We start from the raw sequence: 25,119 nt of genomic DNA on the forward strand, positions 1-25,119 counted from the left end.
AGATAAGAGAATTAGAACCAGTGAGTAGAATATAAACAAGAGATAGAAATATTACTGCTAAATTTTAAAAAACTCTGAATGATTACACAACTTAAAATTAAACTGGGTTAAATGAGTAAGTCACTGGCATTGGAATGACTACTAGATCATGAATGATGTCCACACAAAGGTGGAATCAAAAGTTGATGACTCCCTTGGATGCCTTTTGGCTGTTTACTGAATGTTGCTTTTGTCTCCTTCTTCATAAGAAAAACCAGCTGCATGGAAGCAGAAAACCACACAGAAGTGTCACAATTCCTGCTCCTGGGTCTCTCAGATGACCCTAAACTGCAGCCCCTCCTCTGTGGAGTGTTCCTGTGCATGTACCTGCTCACTGTGCTCGGAAACCTGCTCATCATTGCGGCCATCAGCTCTGACTCCCACCTCCACACGCCCATGTATTTCTTTCTCGCCAACCTGTCCTTTGTTGACATCTGTTTCACCTCCACCACGGTCCCAAAGGTGTTGGTGAATGTCCAGGCACAGAGCAAAAACATCTCCTACATTGGGTGCCTCATTCAGGTGTATTTTTTTTTAATGTTTGCTGGAATGGACAACTTCCTCCTGACTGTGATGGCCTATGACCGGTATGTGGCCATCTGCCACCCCCTGTACTACATGGTCATCATGAACCCACGCTTCTGTGGCATTCTGGTTCTGATATCTTGGTTCATCATGTTCTGGGTCTCTCTGCTTCATACTCTTCTAATAAGGCGACTGACCTTTTGTGTACGCACTGAAATCTCACATTTCTTCTGTGAACTGGCTCAGATCCTCAAGGTGGCCTGCTCTGATACCCTCATCAATAACATCTTCTTGTATGTGTCTGCTGCGCTACTGGGCATGTTTCCTTTCACGGGGATTCTGTTTTCTTACTCTAGGATTGTCTCCTCTTTAATGAGAATGTCCTCTGCAGGAGGGAAATATAAAGCATTTTCCACCTGTGGCTCTCACCTGTCTGTGGTCTCCTTGTTCTATGGGACAAGCCTAGGGGTCTACCTCAGTTCTGCTCTGACCCATTCTTCCCTACAAAACTCAGTTGCCTCAGTCATGTACACTCTGGTCACCCCCATGCTGAACCCCTTCATCTACAGCCTGAGGAACAAGGATGTGAAGGGGGCCCTGAGAAGGCTCCTCAACCTACCAGCATCTTGTCTGTGATAGAGCTCTGGCCTCAGAAGAACTAAGTGTACATTGTGTGCCCAAAGGTAAATGTTGCAAATTTAAATATCTGGTTCTTCTTTCTCCTAAATGATATGGTTTATTTCTTCTGTTTTCAAAGCACGTGTGATTTCGCTTTTGCTTATTTTTGTATTAGTTTCTTCTTATCAACTCCCTCAGAAATTCCTTTTTCACTTTTCTTCCCTGTATTCCATGTGTGGACAGCATTCCCCCAGCTGTTCTGAAGATTTTTTTACTTTAAATTTGAAGCACTTATCATATCAAGTGTTAACTTAGTTCCCCAAAATGTTGTCCTCATATGTTTGGGAGCTTCACCTTAACTGGATTGTATGTCTTTTTTTCCCAGAAGAATGGAATGAAAATTATACAATAATCAGAACAAGGTGCTTACAATATCAGGACTCTACCTGTTTCTTCACATAAATGATTTAATTTCATCTTAAAAATATTTCTTTGAGATATTTTCTCTCATTCACTTCACTTTTCAAAAGAAGGAACTGAGATTGAGTTGGACTACAACCAGGCTAGCTGACTTCGCTATCCTACCTATCACAAGAACAGTGATGTGATTTTCTACTTCAAAGTAGGGATCTAACTTTGAAAGATGGTTTCTTCAAAAGACTTACAGGAATTTACTGCCTCAAAAACTGAGAAGTGTCATTCTTTGTTATCCTTTCTTCCATCCATCTTCCTTCCTTTCCTTTTTTATTTGACTTATATTTCCCATTATTGCAATTTTGAGATACATGTTCTAAGATCCAAAAGCATGTAATATTGAGTATAATAAAATAAGATTTGTTTTCTCACATGATACAATTTGTTTCTGGGACTCTATTGTGGTGCATCAGGAATATTAGTTATAGATATGTGGAACCTAATTCATGTTTAGAACCTAATTCACTTGGGGGAACGAATGTTGATAGAATTGAGTCTGCAAGGAAGCATGGAGTGGTACATGCTATCAACATTCCTCCCACGTTCCCTGGGACCCTCTCACCATCTCTATTGCATGACTGCCAACATCCAGCACTAGCTGGAACCTACTTTGCCCAATAGGTAAGAGCAGAAGTGACAGGGAATTGGTTATATCAGAGACAGCTCTTTTATAAAAAAAAAAATCTATATTTTTATTGATTTCAGAGAGGAATGGAGAGGGAAGGAGAGGTAGAAACATCAATGATGAAAGAGAATCATGGATCAGCTGCCTCCTGCATGCACCCTACTGTGGATCAAGTCCACAACTTGGGCATGTGCCCTGACTGGAAATTGAACAATAACCTCCTGGTTCACAGGTCAATGCTCAACCTCTGTGCCACATCAGACAAGCCATAGACAGCTCTTAAAGGAGAGGTGTGGGGTTACCATATCTCTCATTCCTTAGTTGGGATAATGCTGAGATTTGGCTTTTGTACCCTTTCCCGGAATTTCTCCACAGGATGATCATTCAGCTCATTCACTCTTGTAACTGACATATTGCAAACTTTGTTGGATGTATGTTCCTCTCTTACTCACTGTCCTCTTTCCTATCCATGTTCCTTGCTCCCTCCAATAAAGTGCTTGCACATGAATACCTGGCTGAGCATCTCCTTCTGCAGGAATAAAAATAACACAGGTGATAATTGTTAAAATGGCACTGTAACAAAGTAAAACACTTGGTTTCTGAGGCTGTCTTCCTTTCAGCCTGCATTTCCCCCATGGTCATCAAGCTAATTAATAGCTCCTGCTATAGATATGCTAATTCAAGAGGAATTCTGCTTGAGACTTGAGTTTTTGGAAAAACAGCCAGAAGGTGCCTCTCCCAAGGAGGTGGGGAAATATGTGCAAAATAGTGAGTGTTTATCAAGCATCAGCAGGACTCAGCAGAGATATTTAGAGATTTCTTGCTCTTCCTCAGATCCCTGCATGTTCCTAAAGAAGTATGCTATCCTGAATCACCACTTGTCTCCCCTCCCACCCCCACTTTCCCTTCCCTGATTTAAAAGAAGCCTTACCTTGTGCTGGGGGAAGATGGATTTGAGAAACCTCTAAGGCTCCCATCTTCTCAATTGGGCACCTTCTTGATCAATAAAGCTTTCCTTACCCCAAATTCCGCCTTTGCCCTGCCCCCCAGCCATGATGGGAGAATCAGGCGCCTTTGCCGCCCTGGCCAGTGATAGCAGGAAGTAGGGGTGGAGCCAGCGATGGGAGCTGGGCACAGTCGAAGCTGGCAGTCCCAGGAGCTAGGGGTCCCTTGCCTGGGCCTAAAGCGAAGCCCACAATAGCTGCGCCCCCCCGCTGCCACTGCAGGTCCCCGCTGCCTGGGCCGGACGCCTAGGCCAGAGACGTTAGGCCTGGGCAGGGGCGGAGCCTGCAACCGTGGGGAGCTGGGGGTCCCCTGCCCAGGCCTGACACCTCTGCCGGAGGCCTCAGGCCTGGTCAAGGGGCCGATCTGGTGATTGGTGATCAGAGGGTGATGAGGGTCAACTCCTCTGGCCAAGGCATCAGGCCTGGGCGGGGGGCTGAGCCGGGGATTGGGGGGATATGATGGTCCCCTTGCCCAGGCCTGAAGCCTGGGTCAGAGGCATCAGGCTTGGGCGGGGGGTGGAGCAAGCGATCAGAGGGAGATGGGGGTCCCCTGCCCAGGCATGATTCCTGGGCCAGAGGCCTCAGGCCTGGGTGGGGGCCAGAGCCAGTGATCGGGGGGAGATGGGGGTCCCCTGTCCAAGCCTGACACCTCTGGCGGAGGCGTCAGGCCTGGGCAAGGGGCCGATCAGGCGATTGGAGGGTGATGGGGGTCAACGCCTGAGGACTCCCAGTATGTGAGAGGGGGCAGGCTGGGCTGAGGGACACTCTCCCCACCACCCCCACACCCAGTGCACGAATTTCGTGCACCGGGCCCCTAGTTATATAATAATAGAGAATGGTTGGGATTTTTTTAGGTAAAAATATTTAATGTTACTTTTCAACAGTCTACACCAGGATTTCTCAACCTCAACAATATTGAAATTTTGAATAATTTGAATAATTTGTCCAGGGGTCTGTCCTAGGTCCTGTGAAATGTTTCACAGATCCCAGGCCTCCACTGGAAGCCAGCACCAAGTTGTGATCATCAGAAATGTCTCTAGACGTTGCTAATTGTCCTAGGAGAGGACAAAATCAGCCTGGTTGAGGACCCCTAGAGTAAAACAATTCCATGGGTACCAGAGCTGACAGTGTTGGGATAGTAGGAAAAGCAACTCTCGGAGTTAAAGTGTCAGTTTAATCTTGGAAAGGTTGAGTTGAAGGGTCTACAGAACACCCCATTGATGTCATTATCTCAGAAGTCACATATACAGTATTGAGCTGGCATCCATCAGTCTATACTGCCATCAGTATAAATTAGCTAATTTTACAGGAAGAGGGAGAAGTTCCTGTTGAGAGTTTGAAGTTAGAAAGACAAGCTGATACCTGACTGAATCCTACCCCTGATCCTTTAGTTCTCAGTTATGGGGGCCCTACCTGATACAGTGGAGCAAAAGTAGTTTTACAGTTGTATGAGAAACACAGGGTTTATTCTTGTAATTATTATTTATTATGCTTTGCATTATTTTTCACACAAACAACTGAAACCCTACTTTTGTCCCAACCTGGCGGGTCTCACAGGGTGATCCGATCATAAATTCCTAACTGGGAAGGTCATGGTTGGAAGACATGTCCCAGGCCTATAACTCAGTGAAGTGACAGGTTTATCTCTGCCTATATGAGCCCTGTCCATTTTTCCTGTGCACCTAGGTTAACACACCTTTGAAATGCAAGAGGAATCTTCTTTTCTCAGATACCTCAAGGGAGCACACAATTTTGTTAACTATCCTATAAGCCAATTATAAAGAATTCCTGCCTTGCCTTCTCCTACCTTTATGAAACCCTCCTTACATTCCCTGCTTGATTCCAAGTATATAAAAGGAACTGCAAAACTCAATTCCCTGGAGCATTTTTGAGATCTTGATTCCCAGCAATTGTTGTCAGTTTCTCTCAGATAAATTCTTATAAAAATTCTCTACAGGTTTGGATGTTCTTACATTGACAACCATTGTAATTAAATAATTATGTGTATAATTATTTAATTAAGGACTGCCTCTTAATACCCGACTGGAGCTTTCAATCCCATCTCTTTCTAACATTTAAGGAATTTACACATTCACTTATCCTTTCATTCACTTATATATTCCAATGTCTGCAATGTATCATGTTCAATATTATGAGAATGACCCACATTCCCATTTCTGTCGATGAAAATGAAGCACACTCCTAGAACCACACGCCCTTTCAGTATTACGCCAAACTTTTGGAGAGTTGGTCAATACTTGTTACTTTAATTTCCACACTGCTCACTCTCCCTTCAACCAACTCATCTGGAGTCTTTCCACCTCTATCACAATTGCTCTCCCTGCAGTGACTTCTTGTGACCAACAAATCCTAAGGGATATTTCCATTCTCCAAAATGCTTGTTTTTTTTTTCAGTAGTGATGGTACTAATGGCTGAATTCTCTTTCTTAAAATAGGAACCTTTCCTGTGTACTTCATTTGTTACAGTAGATTTGGAGGGTCATTGCTATCTGGCTCTTTGCAAACTTCTAACTTTGAAATGAAATGCTGTGAAGGTAAGTCACGAGTAAGTACATTATCTGTTTTTAAAATATTTTAATTATAGTTGAGATAATGTACAACATAGGAAATATAGTCAATAATATTGTAATAACTATATGATAAATTATGGAGTGGGTCACTTTATAAATTATGTAAACTACACGATGCACCTGAAACTAATCTATCCTGATCTAATAAAAGAGTAATATGCAAACTGACCGTCACTCCAACACACAAGATGGCCACCCCCATGTGGTCAAAGATGTCCACCACAAGATGGCCGGAAAGGGAGGGCAGTTGTGGGTGATCAGGCCAGCAGGGGAGGGCAGTTGGGAGGAACCAGGCCTGAAAGGGGGGGTAGTTGGGGGAGATCAGGCTTGCAGGGGAGGGCAGTTAGGGTTGACCAGGCCTGCAGAGGAGGGCAGTTAGGGGCAATTGGGCTGGCAGGGGAGCAGTTAGACATCAATCAGGCTGGCAGGGGAGTGGTTAGGGCAGCTGTGGGCAAACTATGGCCCGCAGGCCGGATCTGGCCCGTTTGAAATGAATAAAACTAAAAAAAAACAAAAAAAAAACACCATACCCTTTTATGTAATGATGTTTACTTTGAATTTATATTAGTTCACACAAACACTCCATCCATGCTTTTGTTCTGGCCCTCCAGTCCAGTTTAAGAACCCATTGTGGCCCTCGAGTCAAAAAGTTTGCCCACCCTTGGGTTAGGGGGTGATCAGGCTGGCAGGCAGGAGAGCGGTTTGGAGTCAGCAGTACTTGATTGTGAGAGGGTTGTATGACTGCCCGTTTAGGCCTGATCCCACTGGAATTGGGCCTAAACAGGCAGTGGGATATCACTTAGGAATACCAGATTAGAGAGGGTGCAGGATGTGCTGAGGGACACACACACACACACACACCTGTGCACTAATTTCGTGCACTGGGCCTCTAGTATATATATAAAACCCTAATATGCAAATAGACCTAATGATGGAACAAGCGAACAACCAGTCACTATGACGTACGCTGACCATCAGGGGGTGCACGTAGAACATGGCTGGCATCAGCAGCAGGCAGCAGAGTGCGGAACATGGTGGGCATCGGCCGTGGCAGGATGGTAGAGCAGGTGAGTGGGGGTCATTGACAAGACCAAGGCAGGTGCCAGTCACTGTCACTGGGGTGAGCCTCTGGTAGTTACTGAATATTCTTTGCTCCCATATGCCACAGTTTCTGCCGGTCCTGCTCACACCAACTGTTGATGCTGGAGCTGCCACTAGCACCCGCTGCTGGCACCCAGCGCGGGTCCCGATCGCGCGGCACCATCAGCAGTGCAAGTGGCAGCTGCTGGCCCCGATTGCCCCTGAATGCTTCTCCACCTCTCCCTGCTCCTGAGGGGTGATCAGGGCAGCAGCTGCCTCTCCCACACACTGATGGCACCATCCCCAATCACACCCGCTGCTCACGCTGGCCCCAATCGCTCCACACTGTCAGCGGGTGCGAGCAGGGCTGGCGCTGTCAGGGTGTGAGAACAGCAACAGCAGAGCAGGCCTACAAGCAGACAGGGGACCAGGAGCCACAGTGGGAGGGGCTGGATGGGGGCATGGAGGATGGGCCAAGATCCACCCCTGTGCCCACTGCAGCCTTGCAGTCCACAGTTCCTTTCAAGGTGCACGAATTTGTGCACTGGCCTCTAGTATAAAAATAATACCAAATGCCAACTGTAATTAACAAATTTTAAAAGTCACTCACTGTTACCCCAAGTCCCATACCCTGACAGGCCATTAATCTATGCATTAATCTGTTTCTATGCATTTGCTAATTCTAGATATTTCAATTTTAAAAATACTCCTGCCTTATCTTTCAGTGGAGTTGGGTTCAATTTCTCTTCCTGATTACAATAGTCTTGACCCCTATTTCAGTAATCCTAAATAAAATCTTACTTATGTGTTTGACTATGTCTCATGCAAGTTTTCTTTGCCACAATCAATGGCTTTTCTAGAAATGTCTTTATAACAAATTTCTACCAAAGGTTTTTTGGCAGTAAACGTGAGTAATGCCTTCCTTGTTTATGCCAATAATATCACAATTCACAAAAATCATTGCTCTGGAAGAAGAGCAAAGCTCACTATCTTGAGAACTTCATCAATTTAACTTGGAACAAGCTAGTTGAGACAAAATAGTTGGTAGAAAGATGGTCTTTCATAACACTCAAAATATGTTAGTTCACTCAGAGAGCAATGATAATCAAAGAGGAATAGAGACTAACTTAGGTGAATGGTCAGACATCTTTAAGTGCTGATATTTAAGTGTAAAGTTGAGTAAGAAAGGGGAAGAACATTCCAGACATAGATAATTCATTTTAATGGTCCTCAGGTTGCAAAGAAGTCTGCTTGAAGAACTACAAGAAAGCCAATAAGAGAAACCAAGATGGCGGCATAGGTAAACACTGGAAATTGCTGCCTCGCACAACAACTTCAAAAATACAACTAAATGACAAAATGGACATCATCCAGAACCACTGGAAGGCTGGCTGAGTGGAAAGTCTACAACTAGAAAAAAAGAGAAAAGCACACTGAGACTCAGAGGAGGTGCGGAAGTAAAGTGCAGAGGTACAGAGGCGCACATGAAAAGGGCTGGCGACTGAGGACACAGTTGGGAGGGAGTCTCAAGCTCCTGACTGCTCTGAACTCCAGTTCCCACGAGTCTCTGGGAACCCAGACTCATACGGGGAGAAACTGGACTATCTGGCATCGGGCGGAACTAGAGGTGCCTCATATAAGTGGAATTATACTGTATTTGTCCTTTTGTCTTTTAGTTGTATTTTTGAAGTGGTTGTGTGAGGCAGCAATTTCAGGTGTTTACCTATGCCGCCTTCTTGGTTTCTCCTCTGAATACATATTTTTAAAGTATGATTCTATATCCATGAAGATTTTCTATGGGGAACTCCCTACTGCCCCAAATTTCAATATTTCATCTTCTTTCCTTGAATTTTCCCATCACTGAATCCAACACTGTGTTTGTAATTTGTAGAACATTGTTGACCATTTAAAAAATTACCTTGGAATTGTCTTTAAAATCTCCCCAAAATAATTTTATTAGTAAGAAGATATCCCAAGTTGACTTCCTTGCCAATCAGACTGTGAGACAGCAATTAGCGTGCAGGATGTTTAGCAGGCAGTGCTCCTGGAATCAATACCTGTGGCCCAGCAGAGGTGTAGTCATGAATTTGGCCTCACTTACAGAGAGGTATGACCTTAATCCCAGGCCTGGGGCCAACCATTAAGCCCTTTAAATTTCTCTAGTGATAGGATTGATTGGTTATTTGTGGTGGGCCCGATCAACCTTACCTTATATTTTATTCTAATGAGGTGATTCAAGATGAGGATTGGTCATGCCAAAAAGACTAACCAGGTAAATCAAGGGGTGGGGCTTTAAGCCTGCTGGAGTCCATTTATTGTCTTCACTAGCTGAGTATAGACAGAGACCCCCAAAAGCTAGTAACCTTTGAAGTCCTAGCAAAGGTCAGGGCTGTATACCACCTAGTTAATCTAGCAACCACCCAGTTAATTTAGGTAATGGTAGCTGAAGCATCATCCCCACCTTAGTTCACTTAATTCCTTAGATACTTATGTAAATCCTTGTTGATTATTGTTGATTAGATATTCTGCCTGTTACTGGAACTTGCCTGCCTAAGGGTCATGCTATGACCTAGTCTGTGTGTCATTGAAACCTCCTTACCCTAAGGGCTACTCCAGATCAATAAAAGGTTGGAGCGGCCTGAGCATCGGTGGAAGTCCTTCCGGACTTGCCCGCCTGGTGCCCCAATATTTCAAAATTATCTCCTGTCATTTTTCTCTCATTTGTGTGAGGCTCCTCTTTCAGATACTGAACCCTACTCCACCTACGACATGGAAGGAAACGCTCAACAAAGCCAAATGACGTCAGCCAACCTGTGGGGAGGACAGCTGGAAATTGTGTTCAACCAAATGGGCAATAATTCAATTGATCATATCTATGTAACAACGCCTCAATAAAAACTCTGGACACAGAAGCTCAGGGGTGCTACCTGGTGGCAATACTCTGAGCAATTTGTCACATTGTGACCAGGAGGAGGTAATGGATCAAAACTTCATGAGGAGAGGACAAGAAGCTTCAGATATAGAATGCTTCGGATATTCCCTATGTGTATCTTCTTTTCACTAGTCCTAATTTGTATTCCATTGCTGTAATCAAACTGTAACCATATGTATAGCACTATCCTAAGTTCTGTGGCTCATGCTGGTGAATTCTTCAACTTGAGGAAATGCCCTCATTCTGAGTCACTTGAGCAAATTATTGAATGTGAGGGAGACCCTGAGTTTGTGGCTTACTGGTATGAAGTGGGGTGGCCTTGGGGACTTCTGAACTTGTGGCTTGTGTCTTAAGTCAAAACAGTCTTGCAGGGACTATTCCCTCACACTCTGTGGTTATGCAAACTCTTTGTAACAAAGAAGGACAGTGGAAGAAGTCAAGCCAAGTTGAAGCCCTTCAAAGGCCTCCTAAAACCACCAGGAAGGTCTGGGTTGAGGATGATCCTTTAGAGTTGGCTGGTATTGGTGACCAGATGCCAAATGTCATGGCATGTGAGCCTCTTCAGAAGGAGGCATGACCTTGGTTACCGTGGCTCTCTGCAGCTGAGGCCGGTCCCTATGGGGGCTGATGCTGAGGGCTAAGTGACACACCCAACAGTTGGAACAACATGTCCCTCATAACTAAAAGGATATCTTTTGTTTTCATTGTGGTAAAATCACCTAACATAAAATTTACCATCTTAAACATTTTAAGTGTTGAGTTCAATAGTATTAAGTACATTCACATTGCTGTGAAACCATCACCAACATTCATCTCCGGAACTCTTTTTATCTTGCAAAATAAAACTCTTTATTTCCCAAATAAATACTAACTCCCTATTCCCTGGCAACCAAAATTCTACTTCATGTCTCTATGAATCTGATTACTTTAGGTGCCTCATATACGTGGAATTATACTGTATTTGTCCTTTCATGTTGGGCTATGTAATTGATGGAAATGTTAGATAGAATGGAGGGAAACTATCAGAAAAATTAGGAATTATACATCCAGTTTTCCTACGAAAGTCCCGATTATTCTCAAGAACACAAAGAAGATCATGAATGAGCAAAAATATGAATAAATAGAGAAGAATCATGAAGAAACTATAGAAAGAATAAATAACAATAAAGAGAAACCTACGGTTTTTTTTAATAATAGAAACAAGACTGCTCATGACCAAGAGTCCTGAGTAATGCATAAGGAAAGTGAGAAGGGCATATAATCCTGCGGGGGCTATGACTTAAGTAGGGAGTCCAAAACCATCTCCCAATTCCATTGCAGCTGTGCTAAGAAGGTAAATGTTGTAAAAAGAAAGCAGAGAGCCATTTAGGTACATATGCACAATGTGACTTCAGAGTCAGAATATCTGGTTGCACATGTTTGATTTTACTGCTCTTTCCAGTCTATGAACCAAAAATGATAGCACAGGTGTAGAGATCAGACTATTCTTCCGATCATCCTCCATAGGGCTCTCTTGATGTCTCTGTTCCTCAGGCTGTAGATGAAGGGGTTCAGCATGGGGGTGACCACAGTGTACATCACTGAGGCCACCGCATTCCTCCTTGGGGAAGATGACACAGTGGAACTGAGGTACACACCAAGGCCTGTTCCATAAAATAAGCAAACAACTGACAAGTGAGAGCCGCAGGTGGAGAAGGCTTTATATTTTGAACCCGATGATGGGATTCTCAGAATGGAGGACACAATTCTATAGTAAGAGAAAAGGATCCCTGAGAGTGGGACACCACCAAAGATGGCTCCAACAAAGTAGATCAATATGTCATTGGTGGAGGTGTCAGAACAGGCAAGGTTGAAGAGTTGAGAAGGGTCACAAAAGAAATGAGGGATTTCTACATCTGCACAGAAGCTAAGTTGTGACACCATCAAGTAGTGCAGCTGAGAGTCCAAAAGGCTGAAGAAATATGACAACAGGACCAACAAGCCACAGAGGCGAGGGCTCATGATGACCAGGTAGTGTAGGGGCTGACAAATGGCCACCAACCGGTCATAGGCCAGCACAGCCAGGAGTAGACTGTCCAAACATGCAAGAAGAGAAAAAAAGGTAACCTGAGTTAGGCAGGCTGCATAGGTGATGGATTTGCTGTGTGTCTGGAGGTTCAGCAGCATCTTGGGAACTGTGGTGGTGCTGAAACTGATGTCAGCCAAGGACAAATTGGAAAGGAAGAAGTACATAGGCGTGTGGAGGTGGGAGTCAGACATGACAGCCAGGATCATGAGTAGGTTCCCGAGCATGGTCACCAGGTACATGGATAGGAACAGGCCAAACAGAAGAAGCTGCAGTTCTGGATCATCTGAGAGTCCCAAGAGGAAGAATTCTGAGCCACATGTCCGATTCTGTGGTTCTATGCAGATAGGACACATTTTGAAAAAGAAGAGAGCGCTAAATAAATGAAGCAAGTGTAGAGGCGCCCATATTTTGGATTCAAGCAATTCACAAATACAGTATTTACACTTGAGGACCACATACCCTCCTCGCTCATTGCCTTCAGCAACATGACTACGTTGTTAACTCTTTTTAGAACTCTTTCCTTATTGATGTCTGGGCTATTCATCTGTTTCTATAGACAAACACTTCAGAGTCACTGGGTCAAAGAATATTGGAGAAGAAAGGACATGTTGAGGTAACAAGTTTATGAGCACTTCAAAATATGAGCCCTCAACTTTTGAAGAAAAAGATATGAAATGAGATATATTATTTTATAAGGCAAATATTATAATTGAAAGAAACTAAGAAGCAGTTGAAAGTACTTTATCTCACCCAAATGCAGTATAAAAAGTTTTCTTATTTTTAAATATAGTCTAGAAAGAGCTAAAACCACATTAACTCTATTCTAACCTAAAATAAAATGTTCATAATGAGATAGCATTTTGACATGGCAAATATCTTTAAGGGTTTTCATCTTTATTTGGTTTTTGACATCCATTTTCATGGAGGTAAGTGCTCACTAAAATGTGTGGGTTGTCTGATAAAAGTCCCTCAAATATAACTCATATATAAATATTTGGTCTTGGTAGACCACATATTTTGAAAAATATGTGTGTGTTTTCTTTTGATCTTTTATTTGTCTTAATATATTTTTACTGATTTCAGAGAGGGAGTGAGAAATAGAAACATCAATGATGAAATAGAATCATTGATTGGCTGCATCCTACACAGCCCCTACTATGGATCAAGCACACAAACTGGGCATGTGCCCTTGACCAGAATCAAACTAGTGACTCTTCGGTGTGCAGGTCAATGCTCTATCCACTAAACCAAACCAACTAGGGGAAAAATATGTTTTTGTTAAGTGAACAAAATCATACAACATCACTGATCCTGAAGAAGATAGCAATTTACAATGCACCAAAGATTAAATAATAACTAACTTTCATGAATACTCTGCTTACTTGTCTTTTTTGAAAGGTTATTTTCTAACAGTGATACACAAACCAAGAAAAACATCTGAGGTTCAGTTTGCACTTTACTGTTTAGTTTTATAGTGGATGGGTAACACTTCTTAAATTTGTCTCTAATCAGAAACATTTGTGACGGGTTAATTTCTCATCAAAAGCAACCCTCCAAAGAACAGTGGAGAAATTTAGGGCAAAGTTTCCTTAAACTTTAAGTTGGCTTTCTTATGCCAGCTTCAGAGCTTTCCAAGTCAGTTCTCCGTCACAGAGGGATTGCATTTCTCCTAAATTAGTCCCAGGAAGGCAACTCAGGTCATTTCTCTTGACAGGTCAAAACAGAAGTGCTATTTTCTCTAAATATTTATTCCTTTGTGTGACATGCTAGATTCCTTTGTGTATAGCTGATCATTTCTATTTTATAAACACTGCCTAAATTTACATTCACTATATCATAAAAAACTATTTTTGCTTTAAAAAATGATGTAACGGGAAAGATCAAAAGGGAAAAGAACAAAGACCACTACTGCCAACACCTGGGTACTTTGCTCCTCTGTAAAGGGGGTATATTAATTAAACTGACCTCATAGGGTTGCTGTAAGAAATAACATTGAATTATAAATATAAAATATTAAGCACTGGTTATCAATGAAAGTTGATCATTATAATTACCTATCCATCTTTTAAGCTTAATGATGGGCTGGCCATAACCTAGAACCAATTAAATCAGAATTTCTACACATATGTATTTTGGGTATATTAACATATAGCCAGTGGAGGGAACTATTGCCAGGCTATTTATAAATGTATTAAGTTATCAATTATTATCAATGTCATTTTACCCATTACCCATATAAAAATACAAATATTTAATAACACATGCTGAAGAACTCATATTTATTATTGATAAAACTTGAAGTTATTTTGCTATTCCTGCATGGTCTTCTCCTGTGCTTAGTTGTTTGAAGGGAAACATTGTCATGGATTTGCTGGATGAATTCTCTTTTCAATATTTTATGATGTTAGCCTTACGCTATGTACACATAAGCAGTTTCCTTGAAAATTTATCTAAATACTCTCATGTTACACATATTGTTCCCTGAGTTCTTATTTTTACCACAGCATTGCATTTCAGGTCTCTCTGTGAAATGCATACATCACTTTCAGCACTTTAAATGATGATTAGTATTACCTGATGGATAATCATTTTCCTTTTCAATTTTTTATTATGCCAGGGCTAAGAAAATTCTTAAGTTCCTTTCCACATCAAACAAGTGAGAATTTTCTAAAGATATATTTAAAAACATATAATTGATTGAGTTATAAAAATTGACATATGTGCCATTTTGCTATTAATTACCTATACTTGTTTTCCCAATAGAAGACTGAGACAAAATCAACTACATGCTCTGATTGCCAAGGTATAAAGTTAGAAAGTTCCCTGAAGTCTGACTAGCAAGAGTCTTCATGATAGAGCCCCAGGAAAATGAACTTCTTGTACAGGGAATTACGTTTTAATATCTCCGTTTTACAAAATATGCTGAGAAATGCATTGCTACTCATAGGAAACCTATGATCCACAACATTAATGTATTAAAGGTCCCAGTAAACCACTTGGTGCATTTTGCTAATTCACAGATGAACTCATCAAATCCCAAGGAAAAGAACTGCTGATTGTGCCTTCATTTGCTCATCTGAGACTAAAGCCTGTTTGGAAAGAAACAATCATTGTGCTGCAATGGAGGGGACAGAGCCTGGGGTGGGAATCAGGAGACCTGTGTCTGAATTCCCACAGCTGTCACCACAACTGGGAAGTGTGGGTAAGGCAGCCATGGGCAAACTACGGCCCGCGGGCGGGATCCTGCCCGTTTGAAATGAATAAAACTATTGAAAAAAAAGACCGTACCCTTTTATGTAATGATGTTTACTTTGAATTTATATTAGTTCACACAAACACTCCATCCATGCTTTTGTTCCGGCCCTCTGGTCCAGTTTAAGAACCCATTGTGGCCCTCGAGTCAAAAAGTTTGCCCACCCCTGGGGTAAGTCCTGCCACCTGTCTGTGCTGGTATCTCTTACATAGAAATGGGAGAACAACACCCGTCTCTGCGAAATGTGTGGCACCAAACAGAGGTTTGTCCTTATAGACATTCACTGATGTCTTTAAATCAGATTGGAAGAGTGGGTTTGTTGATGAAAATCAACCCCAGGAAAGGCTGAAGGACAACATTTTATTCTATGATACGGTAGAGAGAGATGAAAGCCTATCATGTGCCAGGTAATTCACTCGTGGAATGAGTGGACATCCTGAAATGTGTCTCAGTCCACACACTAGGATTTACTTCCCTTTCTCTTTCCCTCTCTTTTTTTATTTTTTCATTTTTATGAAAATCTCCACCATTTCTCTTTGTATTTAAATCTGTGGATTCTACTAAATGGAAATGAAAGTTTTCTTAGAAAATCTGTACATAGATGCGCACAAACACTGTTTTCTCCTCTGCTAGCCCAGGAGAGGAGGCATTGCTGGAAGGAGGGAAAGTACAGGAGAGAAAGCCCTGGGGGTGAGGAAGCCTTATCACCCACGCTCTGTCTCTGAGACCCAAGGAAGCGTCTATTCAATATTTAGCAGAGACTGTTGTTGTCTCTGCTACACAGAGTATAGGCCCTGGGGGATCAGAAAAAAATGAGACTCAGATGGTTCCCTCCAGCTATTCAGATTCTACCTTTATAAGGACAAAAATATCTGAAACGTTCCATACTGGTGCCCTCCCAGCTGTTTGCCCCAACTCTCCTGTTTGTCCTAATGATGAAAAAAAAAAAAAAATACTCCTGACAGTCCCTTCTCCATCCAGCGCCTCCACAGTACTCACTGGGCAGTTCTGTCCCTGCTGGAGTCTGACCAAGGAGTGGGAATCCACTGCCCCTGTCCTGCCTGGCAAGCAATGAAGGTTCAGGTTCCATCAAGACTGGCAGGACGTCAGAGTTAGTCATGGGCTCCTGATGCAGTGGATGCGAGAGGAGAAGACTCAGATGAGAAGCCCCTGGACTGAGACGGGAACCTGAAGGGCTAGAGGCACAGCTGCTTATCTATTGCTGCTTGGCCCTGGGAGCTCAATGCACAGAGCTCATAATTAGTCAAATGGGTCCGAGTTATCCCAATCTCTGAGGACCTGCTGTTGTTAATAGAAGATGAAAAGGGAATGTAATTTTTCAGGTTTGAGGCCTTCCTCTTCTCAGGAGAAAGCTCTCCTGTACTTCTCACTTCCAAGTTGCAGGAATTATATAAATTTAAAGAATTTTTTCAATTGAAAACCAGCATTATGTGCCATGTATGTCTGCACATTCATTGAATTGACCATTCCATGGAGGGATAATTATGTTTTCTATACCAAGAATATGATCTCATTTCTATTTTCTCATTTAATATTTATGCCTCTAAAGAGAAACTTCCTTTTTTTCTATAGTCTAGCTTTGGGGTTTGGGATTTTATGTGTTGAGATGTGGTTTCTCTCTTCTTATTTATAAAGGCAATCAAAGTTCTACTTTTTCTGTGGAATTTAAGCATATTTTTACATTAGACAACCATTTATTTTGATATAACAAATTGACAATTTTCTTAAATCCTATGGGGGTTTTCACAGATGTCTGTGTTCTGAATGTAGGGCTATAGTCATCTCGTCTTTTCTTTTTCTATTTTTTAAATTAAATTTACTGGGGTGACATTGTTTAACAAAAATTATATAGGTTTCAGGGTACAATTTTTTTTTAATATCTTTTTATTGATTCAATGTGGAAGGTAGAGGGAGAGAGAGAAACATCAATGATGAGAATTATTGGTCAGCTGCCTCCTGCACACCCCCTTTTGGGGATCAAGCTCACACCGCAGGCATGTGACTTTAACCAGAATCCAACCTGGGACCTTTCAGTCTGCAGGCTGATGCTCTATCCACTGAGCCAAACTGGCTAGGGCTCAGTGTACAGTTCTATAATACATTATATGTATATTGTATTGTGTTCTCACAACCCCAAGTCAAGTCTCCTTCCATCAACTTTTATCCTGAAACCCTTTACCCTCATCTACTGCACCCCAAACCCTTTTCCTTCTGATAATCACCATTCTGTTGTTAGTGTCTATGAGGAGGGTTTTATGCTTAATCCCTTCACCTTTTTCACCCAGCCCCCCAAACCCTTCCCTCTGACATCTGTCAGTCTGTCATCTGAATCTATGAGTCTATTTACATTTTGTTACTTAATTTTGTTCATTAGATTCCACATATAAGTGAAATAACATGGTAGTTTTCTTTCTCTGACTGGCCTATTTCACATAGCATAATATTCTCCAGGCTAACAAATATATAATAGAAAAAAATAAAAGAAAAAAAATTAAAAAAAATACTCTCCAGGTTCATCCATTCTGTCATAAGAGTTAAAACTTCCTTTTTTCCCCCTTAAATCCTCACCAACGGTATGTTTTTATTAATTTTAGAAAGAGAGAACAGGAAAGAGTAAGAGGGACATTGATGTGAGACATGTCAATTGGGTTGCCTCCTGCACGCACCCTGACCAGGAATTGAACCCACACCCTAGGTATGTACCCTGGCTGGGAATCGAACTTGCAACCTTTTGGTTATGGGACAATGCTCCAACCAACTCAATCACACAGCTATGGCAAATTTTCTTTTGTTTTTATGACCTTTATTATGCTGAGGTGTGTTCCCTCTACTCCTACTTTACTGAGTTTTTATCATAAAAGGGTGCAGCATTATATCAAATGCTTTTTCTGCACCTATTGACATGATCATGCGATTTTTATCCTGTGATGTCCCAGGTTTATTGACTTCTGACTGTTGTACCAACCTTGCATCCCTGGAATAAATTCCACTAAATTGGAGTGCATAATCTTTTTAATGTGTCTCTGAATTCCATTTGCTAATATTTTGTTGAGGAATTTAACATCTATGTTCATCAGGGATATTGGCTATAATTTTCATTCATTGTACAGTCTTTATCTTGATTTGGAATCAGGATAATGCTGGCCTCTTTAAAGGAGCTAGGGAGTCTTCTCTTTTCTTGAATATTTTGGAACCATTTGAGAAGAATAGGTTTTAGTTCTTCTTTAAATAGTTAGTAAAATTCACCTGTAACATAATCCAGTCCAGGACTTTTGTTTGTTGGGAGTTTTTAATTACTGCTTCAGTTTCATTAGTTGCAATCTATCTATTCAAATTTTTTCCTGATTCAGTTTTGGAAAATTGTACATTTCTAGGAATGTGTTCATGACATCAATATTGTTTTATTTGTTGGGATATAGCTGTTCCTACTACTTTCTTAATATCCCTTGTATTTATATGGAGTAAGTTGTTATGGCTCCTCTTTAATTTCTGATTTTCTTTATTTGATTCCTCTCTTTCCTTCTTGATAAATCTGATTAAAAGTTTTTCAATCTCATTTATCTTTTCAAAAAGAAAACAGCTCTTGGTGTCATTGATCTTTTGTATTTTTTTAGACTCTATTTTATGTATTTCTGCTGTAATCTATAGTATTTCATTTCTTTTACTCACTTTGGGCACTGCTTTTTGTTCTTTTTCTAGTTCCTGTAAGCATAAGGTTAGATCATTGATGGTGAACCTTTTGAGCTCGGCGTGTCAAAATTTTGAAAAACCCTAACTTAACTCTGGTGCCGTGTCACATATAGAAATATTCATAATTTTTTTTTATATTTGCAACCATAGTAAAAAAACGTTTATATTTTTGATATTTATTTTATACTAGTGGCCTGTTGCACAAAAAGATTCATGCAATAGGCTTTCCCTTCCCCTGGCTGCAGGCACGGGTTTTCCTCCGGCACCCGGGACCCAGGCCTTTGCTCTGGTCAGAGATGCCTTCAAGCCTTTGCTGCTCCGGCCAACCGCCCCAGGCCGGGTCGCACATGGGGCACCTGGCCGGGCCTGTGGATCGCTGCTTCCCCACCCAGGCACCCCGGGCCGGGTCACACACGGGATGCCCGGATGGCGGCCAGGCAGGCCAGCCGATTGCTGCTGCACCACCCAGCCGCCCCGTGTTGGGTCGCACACAGGATGCCCACCGCCCAGGGTCGCAGATAGGAAGCCTGGATGGTGGAGGGGCAGGCGGGATGGCGCTGTCCCTCCCTGCCCGCAGTATGCAAATTAGCCACCATATTTGTTGGTGGTTAATTTGCATATCATGCTGATAAGTCAGTGGGAGGCGTAGCGAAGGTATGGTCAATTAACATGTTTGTCTATTATTAGATAGGATATTTAAATGCCATTTAACAAAGAAAAATCAACCAAAAAATGTGTATAAAATGAACAAAAACAGAAAAACAATGTACTTTGGTGCTGAAGTTTGTCTGCTAATTCTTCGATTGCAGGTTCATACTTGGTGCACTTCAAGGCCAACCAAGCGCCACTAACTTCATCTGTTAGCCAGTTTCTTTTTTTCGTTTTAATATTATTTAATGCTGAGAACAAAGTCTCACATAAATATGTTGATGAAAAAATTGTTAGCAAAGCCATCGCTAGATTTTTTATGTCGCTAAAAGTGTCAGGTAATCTGTTCCAAGCACTCAAAATTTCTTGTTCGTAGTTGCACTCTTCTTCATTACTCAAACAATTTCATTCCAGATTTTCAAGTTTCGACCTTAAGTCGACAAACACATGAGGCCAAATGCTAGCTTGAAAATCTGCAAGTTGCATCTCTAAATCATCAATTTGCATCCATTGGAAATCCTTTAATTCCAAAGTACTATAAACAACTACATCCGGATTCTTAATTATTTTAATGGTCTGTTCTAGGCTTCTAAATTGGTCAAATCTTTCGCTGAACTGTTCTAATAACAAGTTTATTATATTCTGGTAATAAGTATGGACTCCATTACACTTGTTGTAGTGGCCTTTTTGAAATACTTTTTTATCTGAGGAAAATACTTATAAGTTTTAGTTTCAATATTTCGCTTGAAAATTTTAAGTTTACTTTCAAAAGATTTGATGTATCTAAACATAACGTCAATACTTTTGCCAAAATCTTGTAAATTTTAAGTTCAGTTCATTCATATAAACAGAGAGATCTGTAAAAAAACATCAAATTGCTGACCCACTTATGATCATTATTCTGAGGAAACATGCCAGATCCTTATTCTCAATAAATACCGTAATTTCTTCAAAGCACCCCACAAATCGCTCAACTACTTTACCTCGACTCAGCCATCTCACATTATTGGACATCAGTAGTCCACTGTTGGTTGAATCAACTTCCTGTAAAAGTGCAGGAAATTCTCGCTTGTGAAGGAGTTGAGAAGCTATAAAATTCACAATTTCTGTTACAACTGACATTAAATCATTCAATTCTGAGAATCCCGATTTGGCATACAACACCTCCTGATGGCTAATACAATGAAAAGGTACAAGTGGATGTCTAATAGCTTCCATAAATAATTTCAGGAATCTCACATTTTTCCCCACCATATTTGGTGCCCATCTGTCATGACTGACACAATTTTAGAGATATCAATGTTTAGGTCACTGAATGTTTTTATAACAACCTTACATATTTCGTTTCCTGATGTACTTATTGGCATTGATTCTAACTTTATCAACTCTTCTCTCATTGTGAGACCACCAGAATATCTAGCAATAATGGCCAACTGAGCATTTGATGTGACATCAGTAGTTTCATCAAGAGAAATCAAAAAATATTTACAACTATTTAAGTCTTTTTTTAATTGATGTTGTACGTTTTTGTTTTTTTTAAGATCTATTATTCTGTGTTTGATAGTATTTCTACTGAGTGGTAACTCAGAAATTCTTTTAATAATATCATCTTTATTTTTCATATCATGAAATAGAGCTGGTGCAGATCTTAGAAATGTTTCCTTAATAAATTCTCCATCACTGAGGGCTTTTCCATGCTGAGCTATGGAGGGAGCAATACAGTAACTAGCTGATGTTAAATTTGTAGAGCATCTTACAAATTTAATGATGGAATTTGATTGACTTTTTAGAGGTGTAGCTGCCTAGAAATGTATTCCTTCCTTTCATCAATACTTTTTTCAAGAGCTGACAATGATTAGTTTCAAAATGTCTCTTTACATTCCACATTCTGCTTACTACCAGTTCATTACACAGTATGCACAATGATCTGTTGTTTCTGTCAACAATCCTGTACATCTCGGTCCATATGTCTTGAAAGGGTTGGCTACTGCTACTTCCACTTCCTTTATCATTCAATCTTGCTTTTTTAATTTTTTGATTCTCCATCACAAGGCTGCAAAAATAAATAAATATAAATCACGGCATTTTTTATAAAAGGTTGATAGGTATCTTACCTATTAACTTTTTGCAGTGTTGTTGCACTGACTCCTGGTGCAAAACAATTCAAACATAGTATGTATAGCCAACAAATATATGGTGCTGTAATCAATTATCCAACACGCAGAATGTCTCGTTGAGCACTGTTGCACTGTATATCTTTTTCTTCTAACCCTCCCGCTCCTGTCTCCTAACGAACATGGCGATCAAGTGCGTCCGTTTGCCAAATGCACCCGAACGCACAGGAAGCTTACCCGAGGCACAGGTTGACAATAACGAGGCCGTTTCCAGAATTGGGCATTTTGTCACTCGAGTAAAAATAAAATGTCAGGAGTAAAGATTAATCTCTTTATAGTGCAATTCTTAACCTTTTTATATTAATGTCAATATTGGAACAATGTATCTTGGATGTTTTCACTATGTATCTTTGCTACGCAACACCGATGTACGTGTTCACATCCGGTTGTAGAACTGCATTATTGCTCATGAGTAACGTGAATAATAATATTACTTGAGTGATGCCCAACTCTGGCCGTTGCGAGAGACAAATATTTGAATTATGCAATTTTTTGTCTCTGTCGATGCGTGTCACCCAAAATGAGTTCGCGTGTCACCTCTGACACGCGTGTCATAGGTTCACCATCACTGGGTTAGATTGTTTATTTCAGATTCTTTTTGTTTCTTGAGATATGTCTGTAATGCTATGAATTATGTCTTGGGACTGCTTTTGCTATTTGTTTCCAGGTATCTTTTTATTTCCTCCCTGATCTCCCCATTAAACCATTCATTGTTTAGTAACATACTATTTAGCATCCATGTCTTTCTTTGTTTTTCTTTTTTTTCCCCTTGTGATTAATTTCTAGTTTTATACCATTATGGTCAGAGAAGATGCTTGATATGATACCAGACTTCTTAAATTTATAGAGACATCTTTTGTTTGTTGGGAGTTTTTTTGTTATTGCTTCAATTTCATTAGTTGTAATCTGTCTATTCAGATATTTTTTCCTGATTCCATTTGGAAGATTGTACGTTTCTAGGAATGCACCAAATTTTATCTTACCATTTGTAACAGCATGGATAGAACTGGAGAGCATTATGCTAAGTGAAATAAGCCAGTCAGAGAAAGATGAATATCACATGATCTCACTCATTTATGGAATATAATGAACAACATAAACTGATGAACAAAACCAGAGCCAGAGACAGAGAAGCATTGATCAGACCATCAAACCTCAAAGGGAAGGTAGGGGAGGGTGGGGGTATAGGGGATAGATCAACCAAAGGACTTCTATGCATGCATATAAGCCTAACCAATGGACACAGACAACAGGGGGGTGACAGCATGAGTGAGGGTGTTGGGGGGGGAATGGGGGGATAAGTACACATATGTAATACCTTAATCAATAAAGACATTTAAAAAAATTTAAACATTTATATACAGTAAAGGCCTTTTAAACAAAATAAATCTTTATTGTTGAAAGTATTGCATATGTCCCTTTTTTCCCTCACTGCACACTCCCGCGCCCCCCAAGGCTTCACCACCCTATTGTCTGTGTCTATGGGTTATGTATATATGCATATGAGTTCATTGGTTGATCTCTTCCCCCCCCCCTCCTTTCTGCACCACCCCCATTCACTCTCCCCTGCCTTCCCTCTGAGGCTTGACTATCCAACTGCATTCAGTCATGTATACATCCAGATAGTATCCTAAGGCTAGCTTCTAGCTCAGGGTAGGCAAGTGAGATGAACAATCCAAGGACAGGGGAGAGGGTTAGGGTCTTTGATTCCACAATCCAGCTCTTGGGTCCACTGGCAGTTGCATCTTCTTAACGAACTCCTCCAACAGAACCGGTCACCAGTGTTTATAGAACGGCCAGGGCATTCCAATAAAATCCACAATTGAAAACCAGTGAACTTCATTCCTCAGAAATTACCTGTATAAATATATTTGACAGATGCAAATTTTGTATGGAAAATACTCTAAAACTATGGGGAAAGAAGTAAAGTTTAAGTATATACTAAGAAAATTGTGCATTTCACCTGGATATCAGAATCAATAAGGAGAACCTCTCATTCATTTACTATGATGTACAAAGCCTCCTTATTCATTTACTATGAGTACAAAGGATCCCAGGATACTTTGCCAATTCAATTAAAGACAAATCAAAAGATGTAAAGTTCATATGTGAGGCATGGAGAGGAATGAACACTATGAGACAAAAAAAGAATGTGACCAAGGAAACAGTATTCACTGGTCTACATGTTTGGTTTTGTTGGTTTTACCAACCATACTCCAAAAAGGATTGCAGAGATATTCACATTAGATTGTTCTGCTGTAGAGCCGCCATAGGGCACTCTTAATGTCCCTGTTCCTCAGACTGTAAATGAAAGGGTTCAGCATGGGGATAACTACAGAGTACATGACTGAGGCCACCACGTCCTTCCTGGGGGAAGGCAACAGTGCTGAACCAAAGTAATCTCCAATAGCTGTTCCATAAAATAAGCAAACAACAGACAGGTGAGAACCACAGGTGGAGAAGGCTTTATACTTCCCACCTATCGATGGAACTCTCAGAATGGAGGAAACAATTTTATAGTAAGAGCCAATGATCCCTGCGAGTGGAACACCACCAAAGATGGCGCCAACAAAATACATGACTATGTCATTGGTGATGGTGTCAGAGCAGGCAAGATGAAGGAGTTGAGAAGGATCACAGAAGAAATTAGAAATGTTTACATCCTTGAAGCAGGTAAACTGTAATATAATCAAATTGTGCAGCTGGGAGTCCAAAAGGCTGCTGAAAAATGACATCAAAACTAAGAAGCAGCAGAGGCGTGGGTTCATGGTGGCTGAGTAGTGCAGAGGGTGACAGATGGCCACAAACCGGTCATAGGCCATGATAGTCAGAAGCATGTCATCCATACATGCAAAAAGGATAAGGAAAGACATCTGTGTCAGGCAGCCCCCATAGGAGATGACTCTGCTGTGAGTCAGGATGCCCACAGTCATCTTTGGAACAGTGGTAGAAATGAAACAGATGTCAGCCCAGGACAGGTTGCAGAGGAAGAAGTACATGGGGGTGTGGAGGTGGGAGTCAGAGCTGACAGTCAGGATGATGAGCATGTTCCCCAACACGGCAACCAGGTACATGGACAGGAAGAGCCCCAAGAGCAGAGGCTGCAGGTCCAGGTCATCTGAGAGACCCAGGAGGAAGAATTCTGAGACACGTGTTAGATTCTTTAGTTCCATGGGGCTGAGACACCTCGTGAAAAAGAAAAGATACTCAGAGTAATGAAACAACTACACAGGCAACCAGTGCTGAGTCTATATTTTGGATTCAGTGAAATCAAAGTGAAGCATTTATACTTAAGGAGAGGTGGCAAACTCAGTACCTCAGAGGAATTTTTCCTCATTGATTTCTTGGGTATTTACCTGTTTCTATACATACCTACT

The 25,119-nt window shown here is 41.1% G+C and overlaps 2 protein-coding genes across 2 annotated transcripts; one reads left to right on the forward strand and one right to left on the reverse strand.

Annotated features, from left to right (window-relative positions):
* Positions 1–261: 261 nt before the first annotated feature.
* Positions 262–1,200, forward strand: LOC308519558 (olfactory receptor 7D4-like; the record flags this gene model as incomplete). Its single annotated transcript, XM_081091579.1, has 1 exon — positions 262–1,200. One exon carries the CDS (start codon positions 262–264, stop codon positions 1,198–1,200), a length of 939 nt encoding a protein of 312 aa, XP_080947705.1.
* A 10,164-nt stretch (positions 1,201–11,364) lies between these two features.
* Positions 11,365–24,915, reverse strand: LOC308520177 (uncharacterized protein; the record flags this gene model as incomplete). Its single annotated transcript, XM_081092714.1, has 2 exons — positions 11,365–12,328; positions 23,993–24,915. 2 exons carry the CDS (start codon positions 24,913–24,915, stop codon positions 11,365–11,367), a joined length of 1,887 nt encoding a protein of 628 aa, XP_080948840.1.
* Positions 24,916–25,119: the final 204 nt, after the last annotated feature.

The sequence above is a fragment of the Myotis nattereri genome (assembly GCF_964212035.1).
Source record: "Myotis nattereri genome assembly, chromosome: 5".
Taxonomy (NCBI): domain Eukaryota; kingdom Metazoa; phylum Chordata; class Mammalia; order Chiroptera; family Vespertilionidae; genus Myotis; species Myotis nattereri.